The sequence below is a fragment of the Carassius auratus genome, unplaced genomic scaffold (assembly GCF_003368295.1).
Source record: "Carassius auratus strain Wakin unplaced genomic scaffold, ASM336829v1 scaf_tig00017067, whole genome shotgun sequence".
Taxonomy (NCBI): Eukaryota; Metazoa; Chordata; class Actinopteri; order Cypriniformes; family Cyprinidae; genus Carassius; species Carassius auratus.
The window spans coordinates 3,334-23,818 of NW_020524736.1; the positions used below are offsets into that span (position 1 = coordinate 3,334).

At 35.3% G+C, this 20,485-nt stretch overlaps 2 protein-coding genes across 2 annotated transcripts; both read right to left on the reverse strand.

The window, feature by feature from the left end:
- Nucleotides 1-3,218: 3,218 nt before the first annotated feature.
- Nucleotides 3,219-4,459, reverse strand: LOC113075469 (L-selectin-like; the record flags this gene model as incomplete). Its single annotated transcript, XM_026248188.1, has 3 exons — nucleotides 3,219-3,382; nucleotides 3,640-3,731; nucleotides 4,081-4,459. Coding segments are annotated over 3 exons (582 nt in total), but the record flags the coding sequence as incomplete, so codon positions are not given.
- LOC113075470 (C-type mannose receptor 2-like) lies at nucleotides 4,457-19,889 on the reverse strand. Its single transcript, XM_026248189.1, has 4 exons — nucleotides 19,853-19,889; nucleotides 19,472-19,762; nucleotides 18,991-19,327; nucleotides 4,457-4,831 (listed from the first exon to the last, which is right to left on the reverse strand). The coding sequence occupies exons 1-4, from the start codon at nucleotides 19,887-19,889 to the stop codon at nucleotides 4,468-4,470; spliced, it is 1,029 nt and encodes a 342-aa protein (XP_026103974.1). The 3' UTR covers nucleotides 4,457-4,467.
- Between the last annotated feature and the right edge of the window lie 596 nt (nucleotides 19,890-20,485).

Consider the following 20,485-nt stretch of genomic DNA (forward strand, 5'->3'; position numbering starts at 1 on the left):
CACTTTCATGTCAGGTATATTATGCATTTTTATTGACATTGATATTTTTACATTTATTTCCAGATAGATATTATTGAGTTTACAGGCTAAAGTGGTCTTGCTGTTGTAAACACTGTTGCTTTTGTAGAAAAAATATTTGCATCACATTTAAAATATAATTATATTTTAATTCATTTCTGAATTGTTTTTATTTTTATAATGATAATTCAGAGAATGAGAAAATCTGAATAAGCCTTACCAGTGTTGTGATAATTATTTTTACGTGTTAAAATAAGTACTGTAATATAATAAAAAATTATTCAAATAACATAAAAAAGACCAGACCCCTCGATGCATGTGAAACTTTTCTCCCTCAAACAGCACGCTAGTGTTACTTCTACACTACAGCAAAGAGTATAGAAGTTACTTCTATACTCTTTGACTACAGGCTACACACTGCAATATAAACAACGTATCTGCATGTTCTCACATCACAATGACCAACATGATGACCATTCACCTGACTACGACCTCATCCAACCAGGAAGATTCATCATGCTGCATGCGCATTTTTTAATTGCTAGAGGATATTTTCAACATCGTGGCAGCTGGTAAGTGGTGTTTCATTCTCAGCGAAGTGATTTTGGTGTTTATTTACTTATTATTATTTTACAAGAACGATGTGATGTGAGAACATGCAGATACGTTGTTTATATTGCAGTGTGTAGCCTGTAGTCAAAGAGTATAGAAGTAACTTCTGCTACATGACAGTGTTTCTTGACGTAACATCATAACTATTAAACTATATCTTATGATTTTAAATCTGTATAAAACCTCAGCACAATCTTAAAGTAAAAGATGTGCTAAAGCCTGATTTTGTGATGGCTGTGCTTTACAATGAAATTATTATAATCTTAATTCAAGTGCTGAAGGATTTTGAAAGTCAGGATTCAGTGTTGAATATTGCATAACCCTGCCTGCTTTAAATGTTTCAAAACAATTGAAAACATTCATTGGAAATTTTGAAAAGTAATCAATTTTAATGGGTTTCATTATTTAATAAAAAAATGGAAATAGTTACACTACTTATTATATCTGAAATCTATTACATTTCCATAGTAACCCTCCTAACCCTCAATCTTTCTAGTGGTCAAAGGATGAAGAGCAGCTAACAAACTACAGTGTTCCGATTTGCCACTGACAGAAGTCAAATATAAGAGATTACTAATTGCAATATCTGATTTAGTTAAGTGAGCGATTATTGAACAGAATAAACTGCACTGTAGACCAGACCTTTAGCAATTTAGTCCAACAAATCCTTTGTCCTTCACAGATGTGTTTATTAGACCTGTTGGTAAATATATTAATGCTTCCACCTACCAAAAAAGTGTACTACTATCTGCAACACTTAATCCATTTTACTAGATTTAAATCTGCATGATTTCAAAGATTTCTCTTTTCTATAAATTGCATTCTAAATTTTAAATGGTACTGAATGGTAAATTTAAGGTGGGAAGAATGCACAATTCAGCTAAGCTCATTAATGTAATTACTGACATAAGCCTTAAACATTTAGAAAATTGTTTTTTTTAAATGAATTATACAATATTTTTGTATTTCTAAATAATAGATAGGTCCAACCTTGGTTCTATAAACAGTTCACATTGTAGATGTTTCACTTTATCTGAACTTTCAAGTTATTGGATCCTTTAAGCTAATGAACTGTTGCATTGAATTATTTTTTGATTAGGGAGACATGCAAAATGTTCACTGTTGGGGGGCTTCGTGATGCTCTAAACGATACAATTCAAGCTTTTCTAAATATCATTGTGTGTGTTTTAACATAACACAACAGGAAGTTCTTTTCAGTAGGTCTAGGCATTATAAAAATTGCAATTGCGTTTGGATTGTCACAATTTTTGCATCTGTGACGAGTGGGCGGGGCCAAGAGACGTGGGAACGAGGAGTGAGGCCAGGTGTAGTGATTGGAGATGAGCTACATCTGCGACCCACCACCGGTCTCGAGTCCCACGTAGGAGATGGAAGGATATAAAACTGGAGCGACGACCGTGAAGGACGAGAGAGGACCAGGCCTGGGCTTTTCTCGTCCATCATTATCGTCGCTCCAGTTTTAAATCTTTCCATCCTCCTACGTCACAGCGTCCACATATGAAAAATGCAAAAAATAAAATATAATAATATTAAAAAAATAATAATAATTATAATTACTTTAAAAAATATTCCTGAATATTCTTTCATAATGCAAAAAAGTAAATCAACTACAGAATGGCCTTAAATCTCTTTAAGTTGCTGTTTTACATTAAACATATGAAAAGAGCACTGTATTTTTACAATTCAATATCTGACATAGAAATCTTAAAATAAGACAAAAATGCCCGGGATTATTTTGCCAATGATATCATATTTTACTTATCAACTAAGGGGACATATACACACATAGGCTTGGATATATCTCAAAATGCATATACTAGAACCGAAGTACTGAAAAATCACAGTAAATTTAAACTACATTATTGAAAGATTTTAAAAAGATTAAATAATAATAATAGGAATTGAAGAAAACTGAATTATGATTGTTAAAAGAAAAGTAGCCTCTAATCTTTTAAGAGATATATATATTATACAAATAATAGGCTAGATTTATTAATGTTGTTATATTTACAGTTCCTTTAAATAATAACATTACTTGATATTTTTTTATGCGGTTTCAAGTTTTCCTTTCTCTTTGTAGTGTTACAAGCTGTTGGTACATAAGGAAGATATGTAAATTTGCAAAGATTAAAGTTTTAAATCCCAAAGAGATATTCTTTATACAGTTTAAGAGTAAACCACACACTCCTAAAACCTGATCCTTGGAGAGAAGACAATGCCGGCAGTTCTGAATCACAGTCTGTAAGTACATTTACATATGTAAAGGATTTGCCACTGATGATTCAAATGCAAGTTTTTGGCAGTGAGTAGCGCTTGTTGTTTGCCGTCTCTCCAATCACAAATGCAGACATGGTTTTGTTAACGTGGTGTGATGCAACGTGTAAAAACACAGTATAAGTCATTATTATCCATAATTATGTCCCCATTGCAACAAATGACTTTTTATTGTTTTTGTTTTTTCAGACCGATAAGCTTTTTGTAAAAAAAAAAAAAAAAAAAAAAACTACTTGTTTCAGAAAGGTGGGGCATAGAGGAGAAACAATAATGTACATTATGTGGAAAATAATATTTTTTGAACCTTAAACCACATACATTACAGTTCCCTATTACATTTATCATCTTAATTCACCATATGGTTGTTCTCCTTATGAAACAGCCCTCCATCTTCCCCCTTTCTCAAGCTTATTATGTTGTCAGTGTCCAACATCATGTTCTTCAGCTTTTCACTTATCTGGAAGACCAGTGAGAAAGAATCAAATAAAACCTGACATCATGTCACATATATATGCCTCACATCTGTAACCCTAAATAACAACACAATTATCAATAATAATGATGATTATGATTATATGAGTGGTGCTTTTTGGGTTTAAGGTAATTTAATACATTTTTCTTCAGTTGTTTCTTTCGAGTGCATATACTGTTCTTGGAAGAGTGTGTTGTTGCACCAGAATGTGACACTAAACGCAGTTTAAGGCAGATACAAACCTCATTCAGAATGGCCGTCTGTAGTGAAGAATCATCCAATGCACATTTTCCCTTACATGTGACTTTCAGTCTCACAATTTGTTTCCTAATGTCTTCAAGACAAATACATGAAGTTATGCTCAACATAGAATATACAACAATAAAGGAAACATATTTCAGTTGTTTGTGATATCTGTTGTAAGAGTAATCTACAAACCATTTTTCTCTCCCCCCTTCTGTTTGTAACTATATATGATTAATTGTAGATGTGTTGGATTAAGGGGATTGTGAATTTTTTTTTATTTTTCTTCTGTAGTTTATGTATTCACTGTATATTGTGGGTAAGGTAGTGATTGGTTGCTGTATGTACAATATTATATGTATATAGATATTCATACTAAACAGCAGATATCTTATTGTAAGTGTCTATCTTATTCATTTAATTCTGTTGGTGAAACTCACCCCCATGGCAGATAAAAGGCTGCTTGAGATCACAGCTGTATTGAGCCCATCTGCCAGAGTTGTTTCTTGACATCGCAATACAGTCTCCAGATCCTGGATTCAGGAATGGTTGATCTGCTGCCCAGTGTCTGAAGACGCGACTCCATTTATCAGACCATTCCCAAGAGTCCAGGAACAGACCGATCCAGATGTAAGATCCAGATAAGAGATTTTTTTTTATCTGGTCATTTTCTGCAGAGTTGCGGATGGTGGGCAGGTCTGTGTAATGTTGTCTACAGTAGCTCTGAGCATCAGTCCAGTTTTTGTAAGTTTGTATTAGGTATGAAGTATTTCCTATTGAGAAACACAGTTTGAAGCTCTTGTTTCCTAAACTAAAAATTCATAATTTTACAAGAACTCACCCATATAGCATGTAAAATATAATAAAAGGTCACATCGAGCGTCATGCCAAGCCCCGGAATAAGAAGCAGTACAATCTCCTTCTCTATCTGGCTGTCCTGAATCCCAGTTATAATACAGAGAAGTGTTGTTGTCTCCATCAGACCAAACCCAGCGTGTCTGTGTCCCCCTCTTCAGTCCAATCCACACTGATCCACTGTATCCAGCATCCACTATATTTACCAGCCTGTTCACATCATCCATGCTGTCTGCAGTAGCCAGATCAGTGAATCTCTCTCTGCAGTAACTCTGAGCCTTTGGCCATGACATTGCTTTATTTATATAGAAGTACGGACGAGAAAGACCAAAGCTGCTTTGGAAGAGCACTGTTAAAATCAACATGATAAACCATCTATATGTGAACACCTCATCATAAATACAAATACAAATACAAATGATCACACCAACCTGACAGCAGAAGCAGCACAAAAAGACTCCTGTCCATGACTGCGCACACAGATCCTATCGGAGAGATGAGCAAACATAAATCATCTGTGTCACAGTTCTGCAAGAAGGTAATACACATGGCAGACTGCAAATTTATCGTTACTTTAAATACACTACTTCATGTCAACAAATGCACCCCAAATATGGTAGAACCATTCAATTTGTGTTAGTTACGCAGTTTTTGAACAATTTCAGCATTATTTATTGCAAATCTTCAACTTTTAGTTGTTGTAGACATTAGATTTTGTGAAGATTTTCTTTTAAAATCATCATAGTCTAAAACTGGCACAACGTTTCTTTGAAAGTTTCTTTGTTGAATGTAATCTACCCAGATTTGCATAGAATGACCAGTTCATGCTTACCCTGGGAATCAAACCCATGACTTTGTTGTTGTTAGTGACATGATCTACTGACCGATTTATAGGAATATAAAGTTGCTGTACTATTAATATTGGTGGTTGTTATAATACATTGCTTGCGATGTACAAGGATTTGCAAACTCTTTATTTACTGGAGTACATTTTACAAGCAAATACAATTTTCTTTCTTTTCCTCTTCCAAAATTTCATGTTTTTTTCAGTGTACTACTTCAGTGTTGCTGTTTTTTTGTACTGTAATTAAATATGAAATTGAGACAGATTCCTTCATATTAGCCTGGAACTAAAGTTATTCAGTGTATAAACTCTGAATCAGAGTCTGTCCCACCTGAATAACCCAAATTATAATTCTCTTAACATTTTAACTTCAGAATGAGCTTCAGAATGAGATGAGGAGGTTCAGTCTGCACTGACTTTTGGCTTCACGCAAGAGGAAAAATCACACACACACACAAATGTGTGACTTTTCTGATGACAAGATGTAAATAATAAGATGTGAATTATTTTCATATTCAAATAGCTCATTTTCATTTCTGCATTTCTCATTTCATCACTGGTCAAAGCATCTTGGGTAAAAAAGGTAATCTTGAAAATAACTTGACTCTAAAGCTTACCACAAATACTAACACATACAAAATAACAATTCAAACAATCATTTCATTCTTCAAGCCAGGTTTTTTTTATTATAATCTTTTTATATATATCAGTCACAAGTACATGATAATATTAGTATTTTTACATCTGATGCTAAAATTATTAAAAGAGTACCTTCTTACATGTACTTGCGCATTTGGATTGATGACAAACTTTTATTCAATAGACATATTGCTACTCTAATTAAGAAGCTCATAGTGAAGCTTGGCTTTTATTTTGAAATAATTCTAATTTAACTTTTAATGCCAAAAAGAAACTTGTAGAAGCTACCTTTCTAGCTGTGCTTGATTATGGTGATATATTATACATGCATGCGGCTTCCTCTATATTAATGAAACTTGATTCAGTATAACATGCTTCATAACATTTTATTACAAATGCAAAATCCTGTAGTCATCATTGCATTTTATATGAGATGAGTTGGACATCACTAGCTAAGAAAACAGCACTGGTACGTTTTTTTTTTTTTTTATCTAAGCAATGTTAGGTGAACTTCCAGCTTATCTTTATACTCTTCTTTGTCTTTGTTCTGGCAATTTCCAGCTACGCTCTTCCAAGTGTTTGCTTTTTAACGTCTATTGGTGATTTTAAAGGCATCATAAAGAGAGTGGTATTGGAAGCTTGTGATTGTTTTTGTTAAGAGGATATATTTAAATATTGTTGATGTATTTTCAAATAGTTTTATTGTATGGCTGCTACCTTGGACAGGCCTCTCTTGAAAAAGAGATTTTAAAAGTTCTTGGTTAAATAAAGGTAAATAAAATAACCTTCCTTGGCAAAAGCAGGAGCATCACATATTACTATTATTATTGACACTGACAGTATTATTGACGGTGACACTGAAGACTGAAGTAATGAATGCTTAATTCAGATTTTACATCACGGTAATAAATTACATTTTTAAATGTATTAAAATAGAAAATATTTATTTTAAATTGCATGAATATTTCACAATATTACTGTTTTTATTGTATTCTGTATTGAGTAATGCAGTCTTGGTGGGCATTAGAGACCAAAAAAAAAAAATCTTAAATATTTCAAACTTTTAAATCAATTAGAAGACATCATGCTGATTCAGATGCTACCAGATATGTGATATAAAATCCATTACCATTATCTTGAATTAAATTATGTTCAGACATGAAACTCAGATTTCTTACCTCAGATATTTTTCCTTTTAAATCCTTTAGATTATAACAGAGATACTCACAACTCCTACTGTCACCTCAGCGGGGTTATAGACATCTACAGAAGTGATGTTGCAATACTATATAGTTATTTCAGGTAACCCTGCCCCTAAATAGTAAGCAAAACAAAACAAACTATCTACGGCCACTTTACATGTTCGTCTCAGTCCTTGGCTACAGCAGAACAAGCTGCATTGTGGACCAGAACTTTAGCCATTTAGTTTAACAAATCTCCTCAGCCTTGCCCAGGGGCGACTGACCATCTGTACATTCTGGAGAAGTCCAGAAATGGCGTTGTCCTGGCATTTAATCCTACAGGTCAGATTTTCCTACCAAGGTTTATTGTGCATACGTACATCAATATTGCATCCTTTTTCAGATTAAGTGACATTGACTGCCGAAGAAAAGGGGTGCTAATGCAATCTATTTTTGCCTATATGAAACCGAAACTGACGCAAAGGAGAGTGGGCTCGTGATGGCAAGCAAAAGATGTGAAGAAAAATGTGGTTGGGTTACCTTTGCCTGCCAATCTCACTATATGCACCATGTAGTCTATAGCACTTCAGTAAAGTCCCAGGTCCAAGCGTCCACTGCTATTTATCACTCTGCATTGTCTGGCATGAATTTTCCATTCATTCATACAGAGACAGCAGTGATTCTATGAAGGGTTACATTTGGTTTACATGCGGTTTCAGATTTCTAGGTTTATGTTTTTTATTGTCATATACATTTTGCATTCTGTTCTTTATATGTAGATTTCATGTATTTTAGTTCATACAATAACAAATTTATTTCAATCTTCTCTTTGAAAAAAAAAATAGAAACCATCACATAGTTTTTCATGGTTTTACTGGTATAATGAAACATTTATTGGTTTTAATGGATTAACTGTAATGGATTTAACTGTAATGGTGCCTGGTGGTCTCTACTAGTGATGCGTGGGTCTCATAAAGTGCAGGTAAATAAATTGCCACTTTATTTGCGGGATGGGTTGGAGCGGGACATTATAAACAAAATGTAAAAATCCATATATGTTGTAGTGTTGGGCGATATGGTCATTTTTCAAATCAGATCAGATCGACGGCACACAATATTATCATGCATGGGTCTTCTTTTTTCTTGTCAAAGCATAACTATTTAGTGTTTTAAACCACACATGTGCAGAGAGCCTATGGAATCACCAATAATAAAAAAAATATACTTTCAAACATACTGATAAACTAACCATTATAAAAATACAATTTAAAACAGCTAGTTCATATATAGTCGGACGCAACTGTCATATCGCTCGTCCTGTGACATCAGTCATACAGCGCTCCAGACCGAGCGCCCCATGACAATCTAAACACACTGCCACAGAAACAGGAATGAGATGCATTCTAACATAACTGTAGCATTAAACTCAGTTAGTGAGGGCTCGTTTAAAATATTGCATATACAAGAACACTCCTAGAAATTCTTATGAGTAAAATAACTATATGAGTAAAATAACTATAAAGTATATTCCCAGTCATATTCACAATTTTGAGCACTCCAGCATTATTATAAACATGAAATTATATGTTGAAAAACATGAGAAAAACATTTATTTCATAATGATATTTCCCCCCATTTTAAATTCTTATTATTCAATGAAAGGTTAATTTTTTTTTGCATTTTTTAAAATAAAAGATCAAAAGGCTTAACAATGCAGATTAATTTTCACAGCTTTGATCATATTTACCAAGGGTGTCCATATTGCCAATTTTTACCTCAAAGTTCTTAATTATTTTAGCTATTTTTACTCAAATTAGGGTTTTGCAAGCCATAATGAGTACTCAATTAATTTATTTTTAATTCATGCTTGTTGCCGGAGGGCGCCCTCGTGCAGAAACTCCACAAGTGAGACTCACTGATGAAGTTTCAGGAAATTCAGCTTTCGCTGTAGATGTAGCTGAATAACATTCAGATATGCTGAGTCCCAATTCGCATACTATCTGTCCTAAATAGTATGCGAAACTAGATTTAGTACGTCCCAAATCGTAGTATGTTGAAAAGAATATTCCAAAGATACCCGGATGGTCTACTATTTCCGGTTAGAATTCAAAGTGCAGATCAATGCAAGAACACTCTAAGTGCTAATATTGCCCACAACCCATTGCGTACGGGAGGGAGGAGCTTTGCGATGGCTTTGCGGTGATGTAAACATGGCAGCCGGGTGTAGCAGCGGAGATGCGCCCTCAGCTTTTAAGTGTAAGAATTCAAATGTTTAACCCTTATTAAAGTTATATTTTATTTCGTTACACACATTCACTGTAAAACCCGATAAGTAAACTTTACTCAAACCGTTTGAGTAAAAAGATTGCCTTGATTTAAACCATGTAAGTTTTAAAACTTTGCATTTAAGTAATTAATTGATTAACTAAGTGCTGATTGAGAATTAGTGATGAACAGCTGCTGCTAACAAACAGAATCACTGAAGAAAAGAGAAACACAAGAACTACTACAACTGACTTCAGACACAGCCTTAGATGAAATCAACTGAAATAAAATACATGAAATCTCTCAAGATCTGATTAAACAACCCACAAACAGCATCACCAGCTCCACTTATTAATAACCAGACTGACTTTATTTCTGTCAGACGTCTACAGAAGATCTTATTGAGAATGAACTAAGGTTTAGATGTTGATTTATTGTTTCATTTGAAGTAACCATGTTAGAGATCAGTGTTTGCTTTAGTTGGGCTCTTGACCCTTGATTTCTGTCTTAATCTTTTCTCTGGCTGTTATAACCGTGTGTTTCTAAAACATGTTTGTTGTAACTCAAAAGCCCAGAAAAAATATCATCAGGTGTTAACCTGCACCTAGGTGTAGATTGTTATACTTTATATTAGTGATGATAATCATCAATTATTTATCTGTATGGAGTCTAATGAAGTAGATGTTGTGTAATTAGTAGAAGTGATTCTAGTAAAAGTGACATTAAGAGCCAGTGATTGGGTGATAATCAGTTAGTATAAAAATTACTTTCTAAACATTTTTGTACACATACATTTTTCTTCTATGCCAGTAGTTGGTCAAACACAGACATCAATAATCAGAATATGAACCTCTACAATGGTGACGAAAAAAACATGCTGCAATGCATGCTGGGTACTATTGTAGTACAGAACTCATCCATGGCTCCCAGCATGCTCTGCAGCATTTTTTTATGGTCACCATTGTTGAGGTTCATATTCTGATTATTGATGTCTGTGTGTGACTGTTTGACACCGTAGAAGATCACACTGTTTGAAAAGTCATTCAGATTAACTGATTATCACAGAAGCACTTCCTGTTAGAATCACTTTTATGATAATCAACCAAATTACACAACACTTATTTCATCAGAGATTGGACTCCGTATGGATCAATAATTGAAGATTATCATCACTGATATAAAGTATAACAGTCTACACCTAGGTACAGGTTAACACCTTATGGCATTTTTTCTGGGCTTTTGAGTTACAACACATGTGTTTTAGAAACACACGGTTATAACAGCCAGAGAAAAGACTAAGACAGAAGTCAAGGGTCAAGAGCCCAACTAAAGCAAACACTGATCTCTAACATGGTTACTTCAAATGAAACAATAAATCAACATCTAAACCTTAGTTCATTCTCAATAAGATCTTCTGTAGACGTCTGACAGAAATAAAGTCAGTCTGGTTATTAATAAGTGGAGCTGGTGATGCTGTTTGTGGGTTGTTTAATCAGATCTTGAGAGATTTCATGTATTTTATTTCAGTTGATTTCATCTAAGGCTGTGTCTGAAGTCAGTTGTAGTAGTTCTTGTGTTTCTCTTTTCTTCAGTGATTCTGTTTGTTAACAGCAGCTGTTCATCACTAATTCTCAATCAGCACTTAGTTAATCACTTAATTATTTAATTGCAATATATATCTTCTTTCAATTAACTCAACTGAATTAAGTTCAGAGTACTCATAACTGTTAGTTTTTTCAACTTAAATGGTTTAAGGCAATCGGTTTCCTCAAACGGTTTGAGTTAACATAACTTGTCAGGTTTGAGTGAGGCTGTGTCTGAAGTCAGCTGTTGTTCCTTTCTCTCTTTTCTTCAGTAATTCTGTTTGTTAACAGCAGGTGTTCATCACTAAAGCTCAATTAATCACTTAATCACTTAATTGCAATGTATATCTTCTTTCAGGGAACTCAACTGAATTAAGTTCAGAGTACTCTTAACTGTTAGTTTTTTCAACTTAAACGGTTTAAGGCAATCGGTTTCCTCAAACGGTTTGAGTTAACATAACTTAAGGATATCTGTTAACTCAAACCGTTTGAGTTAAGTTTACTTGTCGGGTATTACAGTCAAGGCAATCGGTTTACTCAAACGATTTGAGTTAAGTTAACTTGTCGGGTTTTACACACTGTAAAACCCGACAAGTTAACTTAACTCAAATCGTTTGAGTAAACCGATTGCCTTGACTGTAATACCCGACAAGTAAACTTAACTCAAACGGTTTGAGTAAACAGATATCCTTAAGTTATGTTAACTCAAACCATTTGAGGAAACCGATTGCCTTAAACCATTTAAGTTTAAAAAACTAACAGTTACGAGTACTCTGAACTTAATTCAGTTGAGTTCCCTGAAAGAAGATATACATTGCAATTAAGTGATTAAGTGATTAATTGAGCTTTAGTGATGAACACCTGCTGTTAACAAACAGAATTACTGAAGAAAAGAGAGAAAGGAACAACAGCTGACTTCAGATACAGCCTCACTCAAACCTGACAAGTTATGTTAACTCAAACCGTTTGAGGAAACTGATTGCCTCAAACCATTTAATTTGAAAAAACTAACAGTTACGAGTACTCTGAACTTAATTCAGTTGAGTTCACTGAAAGAAGATATATATTGCAATTAAGTAATTAAGCGATTAAGTAAGTGCTGATTGAGAATTAGTGATGAACAGCTGCTAACAAACAGAATCACTGAAGAAAAGAGAAACACAAGAACTACTACAACTGACTTCAGACACAGACTTAGATGAAATCAACTGAAATAAAATACATGAAATCTCTCAAGATCTGATTAAACAACCCCAAAAACAGCATCACCAGCTCCACTTATTAATAACCAGACTGACTTTATTTCTGTCAGACGTCTACAGAAGATCTTATTGAGAATGAACTAAGGTTTAGATGTTGATTTATTGTTTCATTTGAAGTAACCATGTTAGAGATCAGTGTCTGCTTTAGTTGGGCTCTTGACCCTTGATTTCTGTCTTAGTCTTTTCTCTGGCTGTTATAACCGTGTGTTTCTAAAACACATTTGTTGTAGCTCAAAAGCCCAGAAGAAATGCCATCATGTGTTTACCTGTACCTAGGTGTAGGATGTTATACTTCATATAGGTGATGATAATTATTCATTATTATTCACAAATATTGATCTGTACAGAGTCTAATCTTTGAGGAAACAAATGTGTAATTAGTAGAAGTGGATCTAAAACAAGTGACAGTAAGAGTCTGTGATAATCAGTTAATATAAAAATGGCTTCATAAACATTTTGTACACATACATTTGTATTCCATCCCAGTAGTTGGTCAGACACAGACATCAATAATCAGAATATGAACCTCAACAATGGTGACAAAAAACATGCTGCAATGCATTCTGGGTACTATTGTAGTACAAAACTCATCCATGGCGCCCCGCATGCCCTGCAGCATTTTTTTTTTATGGTCACCATTGTTGAGGGTCATATTCTGATTATTGATGTCTTTGTGTGACTGTTTGACACCGTAGAAGACCATACTGTTTGGAAAGTCTTTGTATTAACTGATTATTACATATTTTACTATAACCAATCAAATTACACAACACCTATTTCATCAGAGATTAGACTCCTAGCAGTTCAATAATTGATGATTATCATCACCGATATAAAGTATGACAACCTACACCGAGGTACAGGTTAACACCTGATGGCATTTCTTCTGGGCTTTTGAGTTATAACAAATATGTTTTAGAAACACACGGTTACAACAACCAGAGAAAAAACTAAGACAGAAGTCAAGGGTCAAGAGCCCAACTAAAGCAAACACTGATCTCTAACATGGTTACTTCAAATGAAACAATAAATCAACATCTAAACCTTAATTCATTCTCAATAAGATCTTCTGTAGACGTCTGACAGAAATAAAGTCAGTCTGGTTATTAATAAGTGGAGCTGGTGATGCTGTTTGTGGGGTTGTTTAATCAGATCTTGAGAGATTTCATGTATTTTATTTCAGTTGATTTCATCTAAGTCTGTGTCTGAAGTCAGTTGTAGTAGTTCTTGTGTTTCTCTTTTCTTCAGTTATTGTGTTTGTTAGCAGCTGTTCATCACTAATTCTCAATCAGCACTTACTTAATCACTTAATTATTTGAATGCAAAGTTTTAAAACTTACAGGGTTTAAATCAAGGCAATCTGTTTACTCAAACGGTTTGAGTTAAGTTTACTTGTCAGGTTTTACAGTGCAGTGTTGCACATGAATGTCAGAACCAGCCGCCTCACAAACGACCTGCGTTTGGTTCTACGACGACGCAGCCCTGCTTCTTCACTCCTCAACTTGGTAGAAGAACAAATTGTAAAATGTATTGTGAAAAAAATGATGAGAAAACCACAAAAAAAGTACATACTTTTAGGTCGTAGTATAAGTAGGCGAATTGGGACTCAGCAATAGACATTTTGCTGATGAAACTTAAACTGAAAATATGTTGAAAATAAACAATTACTGCGACAATATATGCTTTTATCTCTGCTCTTCAGACCATTGCGCGTATTTTAATGAGAATACAGTTTAAAATGCAATCCTAATGCAAATTTATTCTGCTGTTGTATTACCATGTGGACTCTGATTGGACGGTGGAGAGGTACTCATGTTTATGTAATTATCTGTTTCAATCAAGATATCTCCAAATGCATTCTTACTAGTTCTTAAAGGTGGGGGGGGGGGGGGGTGAAATGCTTGTTTTCACTCAATATCCTGTTAATCTTGAGTACCTATAGAGTAGTACTGCATCCTTCATAACTCCAAAAAGTCTTTAGTTTTATTATATTCATAAGAGAAAGATAGTCTGTACCGATTTTTCCCAGAAAAACACGACCGGCTGGAGGCGTGACTTGTGGGCGGAGCTAAAGAATCACGAGCGCCAGTAGGCTTTTTGAGAGCATGTGGAAACTGTGACATTACCGTGAGGGAAAAACCATCATCCAAAACAAGCCATGGCTTACAGTCAGATTCAGACGTTTATTTATGATCCAGAATCAGATCCCGAGGCTGAAACTGAACGAGAGCAACAGCAGCAACGACTCGCTCCGAGCGGGGCTCGAACCCGGGTCTCCGGCATGGGAGGGGATGCACTAACAAGGAGGCAGAGATATTTGAAGGAGTTTTACTCACCGCCTGCAGTTCCAACACATGATCGTGACCCTTTTTCGTTGGGATTGCATCATCCTTAAGAAATAAACGATACGCAAATCCGTCGTCAAACTGGGCTTTGTTTGTAAAACAAGCATCTTCGAAATGCAGGGAACAAACAAAAACACTTGCACAACTCTGTTGATGCTCTGTAAAAATAAACTCCATCCACTGGTCCCTTAATGCTGTTTTTTTTGGTAATCTGTGCAGGGTTGTCTTGCCCTGGCAACCAAAAACATACTTCTTTTGTGACTTTTCACGACGCTCTCGCTCTGATCAGCGAATCGCTCTGATCAGTGAAATGTCTGTGCTCAGCCTCGCTATACGGGAGCGCGCGCTCTTCCGGCAGAAGTGCCCTAGGACCCATATAAGGAAATTCCGCTCCATCTAACGTCACACAGAGCCATACTCGAAAAAAACTTTCAGAAACTTGTGACAAACCGGAAGGAGTATTTTGGGAACAAAAATACTCCTTCAAACGTACAACTTAATTTTTGAAACTTTGTCCATGTTTAGCATGGGAATCCAACTCTTTAACAGTGTAAAAAAACTCAGTATGCATGAAATAGCATTTCACCCCCCCTTTAAGGAGGTTGAAGATATCTCCAAACGAACAGGGACTCTGAGTTATTCTGTTTTTGATATCATCTTTTAATTTCTGACTAGTAATTATTGCAATAGTAGTATCTATTTAAATATTACTAGTAAGTATTCATTAGATACTAGTACTTATTTTTTTTAGATACTGGTACTTATTAATTAGATACTAGTTCTTATTCTTTAGACACTAGTACCGTTTTTAATCACTATAAGTAACTATTCTTATCTTACTAGTCAGATCTACTTTTTTACTCGTCTTATGTTATGACTAGTCCAAATGGCTACTAGTAAAATAAAAAATCATACTAGTAACATTTAGAATAAGTACTAGTATTTAATAAATGTGTACTAGTATCTATTAAATAAGTACTAGTATCTATTTAATAGGTACTAGTATCTAATGAATGAGAACTAGTTTTTAATAAATAAGCACTAGTACCTAATGAATAAGTACTAGTATCTAATAAATAAGTACTAGAATCTAAAAAATAAGTACTAGTATCTAAAAATAAGTACTAGTATCTAATTGATAAGTACTAGTATCTGATAATAAATACTAGTATCTAATGAATAAGTACTAGTTTCTATTTAATAGGTACTAGTATCTAATGAATGAGTACTAGTATCTAAAAAAAATACATACTAGTACCTAAGGAGTAACTACTAGTACATAAAAATTAAGTACTAGTCACTAGTGCAATACATACTAGTCAAAACTCAATAGTTGATATCTCAGTGATGGATAGAAGTCAATAGCAAAAATGTTAAAGGGGGGATGAAATGCTATTTCATGTATACTGAGTTTTTTTATACTGTTAAAGAGTTGGATTCCCATGCTAAACATGGATAAAGTTTCAAAACTTAAGTTGTACGTGAACCAGAGGCCACCACAGAGGTGTGTGTGTGGAGCTGCAATCCTGGAATGCGCAATGTTGGGTTCCAGAATTTTTTTTTGGGTACCTCCGAGGCGAGCACTGCCACTTCGTGAAGGCCAGAAGTGAGCCTCGCCACCTTGCAGGCATCATAAGCAGGCTCCACTTATGAGTATGCTCCCCAACTGGGTGGGGTTGGTGAGTTGGGCACCGCTACCTCAGGGGCTTTGCGAGCACACCACACCACTGGGGGTTGATGACACCAGTGTGGGTTCCTGCACGCTGTGTATCAGCCTGCGACACTCCAGGAATGGGCTTGAGGTACTGGATGCAGTAAATTAGAAGAACAAGGGACATGCTTGTTCAGTAATTGTTTTATTTTTCTATTTGGGTTTATTTATGTGCTTTGTCTTTTTAAGACAAAGCACCCCCCCCCCCCCCCCCAAGGCATTGCTACATGACAGTGTTTCTTGTTGTAGCAAGGATCTGATTTCAAAAACATCATCATAACTATTAAACTATATCTTATTATTTTAAATCTGTATATAACCTCAGAACAATCTTAAAGTAAAAAGATGTGCTAAAGCATGATTTTGTGATGGCGGTGTTTTACAATGAAATTATTATAATCTTAATTAAAGTGCTGAAGAATTTTGAAAGTCAGTATTCAGTGTTGAATATTGCTATAAGGTCAACCCTGCCTGCTTTAAATGTTTCAAAACAGTTAAAAACATTCATTGGAAATTTTGAAAAGTAATCAATTGTAAAGAGTTTCATTATTTAATAAAGAAATGGAAATAGTTACACTACTTATTATATCTGTAATCTATTACATTTCCAAAGTAACCGTCCCAACACTGTTAATAGTAAAGATAGGCTGGACTAATTACTATACTAATTGATTTGGAACTTTGGAACCCTCTGGTCCCACTTTGTCAAAAAAAAAAAAAAATATCTTGTGGCCTCAAGATACTAACTCTTGGCCTCAGGATACTAACTCGTGGCCTCAAGATACTAACTCGTGGCCTCAAGATACTAATTTGTGGCCTCAAGATACTAACTCGTGGCCTCAAGATAAGTACAGTAACTCGTGGCCTCAAGATACTATCTCGTGGCCTCAAGATACTAACTCTTGGCCTCAAGATACTAACTAGGGGCCTCAAGATACTAACTAGCGGCCTCAAGATACTAACTCTTGGCCTCAAGATACTAACTCTTGGCCTCAAGATACTAACTCTTGGCCTCAAGATACTAACTAGCGGCCTCAAGATAAGTACAGTAACTCTTGGCCTCAAGATACTAACTCGTGGCCTCAAGATAGTAACTCGTGGCCTCAAGATACTAACTAGCGGCCTCAAGATACTAACTCTTGGCCTCAAGATAAGTAACTCTTGGCCTCAAGATAAGTAACTCTTGGCCTCAAGATAAGTAACTCTTGGCCTCAAGATAAGTAATTCTTGGCCTCAAGATACTATTGACAAAGTGGGACCATAGGGGCTCCGTAGTCAAAGGATGAGTGTTCCGATTTGCCACTGATATAAGTAAAATATAAGAGATTACTAATTGCAATATGTGATTTAGTCTAAGTGACCGATTATTGAACAGAATAAACTCCAATGTGGACAAGACCTTTAGCCGTTTAGTCCAACAAATCCTCTGCCCTTCACAGATGTGTTTATTAGATCTGTTGGTAAATATGTTACTGCTTCAACCTGCCAAAAAATTTCACTACTATCTGCAACACTTGACCCATTTTACTCGATTTAAATCTGCATGATTTCAAAGATTTCCCTTTTCTATAAATTGCATTCTAAATTTTAAATGGTATTAAATGGTAAATTTAAGGTGTCAAGAATGCACAATACAGCTAAGCTCATTAATGTTTGTTTTTGTGAAAAGTGGGGACATCGCATAGGCATAATGGTTTGTTATACTGTACAAACTGTACAACTGTATTCTATGGCCCTACACCAACCCTACACCTAACCCTAATCCTCACAGGAAACTTTGTGCATTTTTACTTTCTCAAAAAAACTAATTCTGTATGATTTATAAGTTGAAAAATACATTACAGTTGCCTATTACATTCATCATCTTAATTCACCATATGATTCTTGTCCTAATGAAACATCTCTCCATCTTCCCACTTTCTCCAGCTTATTTTGCTGTCACTCTCCAACATCATGTTCTTCAGCTTTTCACTTATCTGGAAGACCACCAAGAAAGAATCAAATAAAACCTGACATCATGTCACATATATATGTCTCACATCTGTAGCCCTAAATAACAACACAATTATCAATAATAATGATGATTATAATTATATGAGTGGTGCTTTTTGGGTTTAAGGTAATTTTATAATTTTTTCTTCAGTCGTTTCTTTGAGTGCATATACTGTTCTTGGCAGAGTGTGTTGTTGCACCAGAATGTGACACTAAACACAAGGCAGATACAAACCTCATTCATAATGGCCGTCTGTAGTGAAGGATCATTCAATGCACATATTCCCTTACATGTGACTTTAAGTCTCACAATTTGTTTTCTCTTGTCATCTAGACAAATACATGAAGTTATGCTCAACATAGAATATACAACAATAAAGCAAACATATTTCAGTTGTTTGTGATATCTGTTGTAAGAGTGATCTACAAACCATTTTCTCTTCCCCCTTCTGTTGTTAGTTACTATATATATGATTAATTGTAGGTGTAGTGCATGATGGGGAGTGGGCAATTTAGTTTTTTCTTCTTTAGTTTATGTATTCACTGTATATTGTGGGTAAGGTAGTGATGGGTTACTGTATGTACAATTTTATATGTATATAGTTATTCATACTAAACAGCAGATATCATATTGTAAGTGTCCATCTTATTCATTTAATTCTGTTGGTGAAACTCACCCCCATGGCAGATAAAAATCTGCTTGAGATCACAGCTGTATTGAGCCCATCTGCCAGAGTTGTTTCTTGACATCGCAATACAGTCTCCAGATCCTGGATTCAGGAATGGTTGATCTGCTGCCCAGTGTCTGAAGACGCGACTCCATTTATCAGACCATTCCCAAGAGTCCAGGAACAGACCGATCCAGATGTAATATCCAGATAAAAGAATTTTTTTTAGCTGGTCATTTTCTGCAGAGTTGCGGATGGTGGGCAGGTCTGTGTAATGTTGTCTACAGTAACTCTGAGCATCAGTCCAGTTTTTGGCAGTTTTTATTAGGTATGCAGTATTACCTATTGAGAAACAAAGTTTGAAGCTCTTGTTTCCCAGCTAAACTAAACATTCATATTTTTACAAGAACTCACCCATATAGCATGTAAAATATAGTAAAAGGTCACATCGACCGTCATGCCAAGCCCCGGAATAAGTGGCAGTACAATCTCCTTGTGCATCTGGCTGTCTTGAATCCCAGTTATAGTACTGAGAAGTGTTGTTTTCTCCATCAGACCAAACCCAGCGTGTCTGTGTCCCCCTCTTCAGTCCAATCCACACTGATCCACTGTATCCAGCATCCACTATATTTACCAGCCTGTTCACATCATCCATGCTGTCTGCAGTAGCCAGATCAGTGAATCTCTCTCTGCAGTAACTCTGAGCTTCTGGCCACGACATTGCTTTATTTATATAGAAGTACGGACGAGAAAGACCAGAACTGCTCCAGAAGAGCCCTGTTAAAATCAACATTTTAAAAGTGAAAGTGAAAGTTAAACCATGCTTATGTAGACACATCACTACAGATTACAAATGATCACACCAACCTGACAGAAGAAGCAGCACAAACAGACTCCCGTCCATGACTGCGCACACAGATCCTATCGGCAGAATTCTTATAAGAGATTAGCAAACATAAATCATCCGTGTCACAGTTCTGCAAGAAGGTAAGGCAGGACTGCAAATTTATCGTTGCATAGAATGACCAGTTCATGCTTTCCCTGGGAATCAAACCCATGACTTTGTTGTTGTTAGTGACATGATCTACTGAGCGATTTATAGGAATATAAAGTTGCTGTACTATTAATATTGGTGGTTGTTATAATACATTTCTTGTGATGAAGGATTTGCAAACTCTTTATTTACATGGAGTACATTTTACAAATTAAAATTTCATGTTTATTTCAGTGTACTACTTCAGTGTTGCTGTTTTTTTTTGTACTGTAAATAAATATGAAATTGAGGCAGATTCCTTCATATTAGCCTGGAAGATATTCAGTGTATAAACTCTGAATCAGAGTCTGTCCCACCTGAATAACCCAAATTATAATTCTATTAACATTTTAACTTCAGAATGAGCTTCAGAATGAGATGAGGAGGTTCAGTCTGCACTGACTTTTGGCTTCACGCAAGAGGAACTCCCCCCCAATCACACACAAACAAATTGTGACTTTTCTGAT

What these genes read in the sequence shown, in the direction of transcription:
- LOC113075470 (XM_026248189.1), bottom strand. Translation starts at nt 19,889, where the DNA reads ATGGACGGGAGTCTGTTTGTGCTGCTTCTTCTGTCAG. An exon ending in TGTGCTGCTTCTTCTGTCAG is followed by an intron (nt 19,763 to 19,852) that starts GTTGGTGTGATC and finishes TGATTTTAACAG; the next exon opens with GGCTCTTCTGGAGCAGTTCT. An exon ending in GCCAGATGCACAAGGAGATT is followed by an intron (nt 19,328 to 19,471) that starts GTACTGCCACTT and finishes GTTTCTCAATAG; the next exon opens with GTAATACTGCATACCTAATA.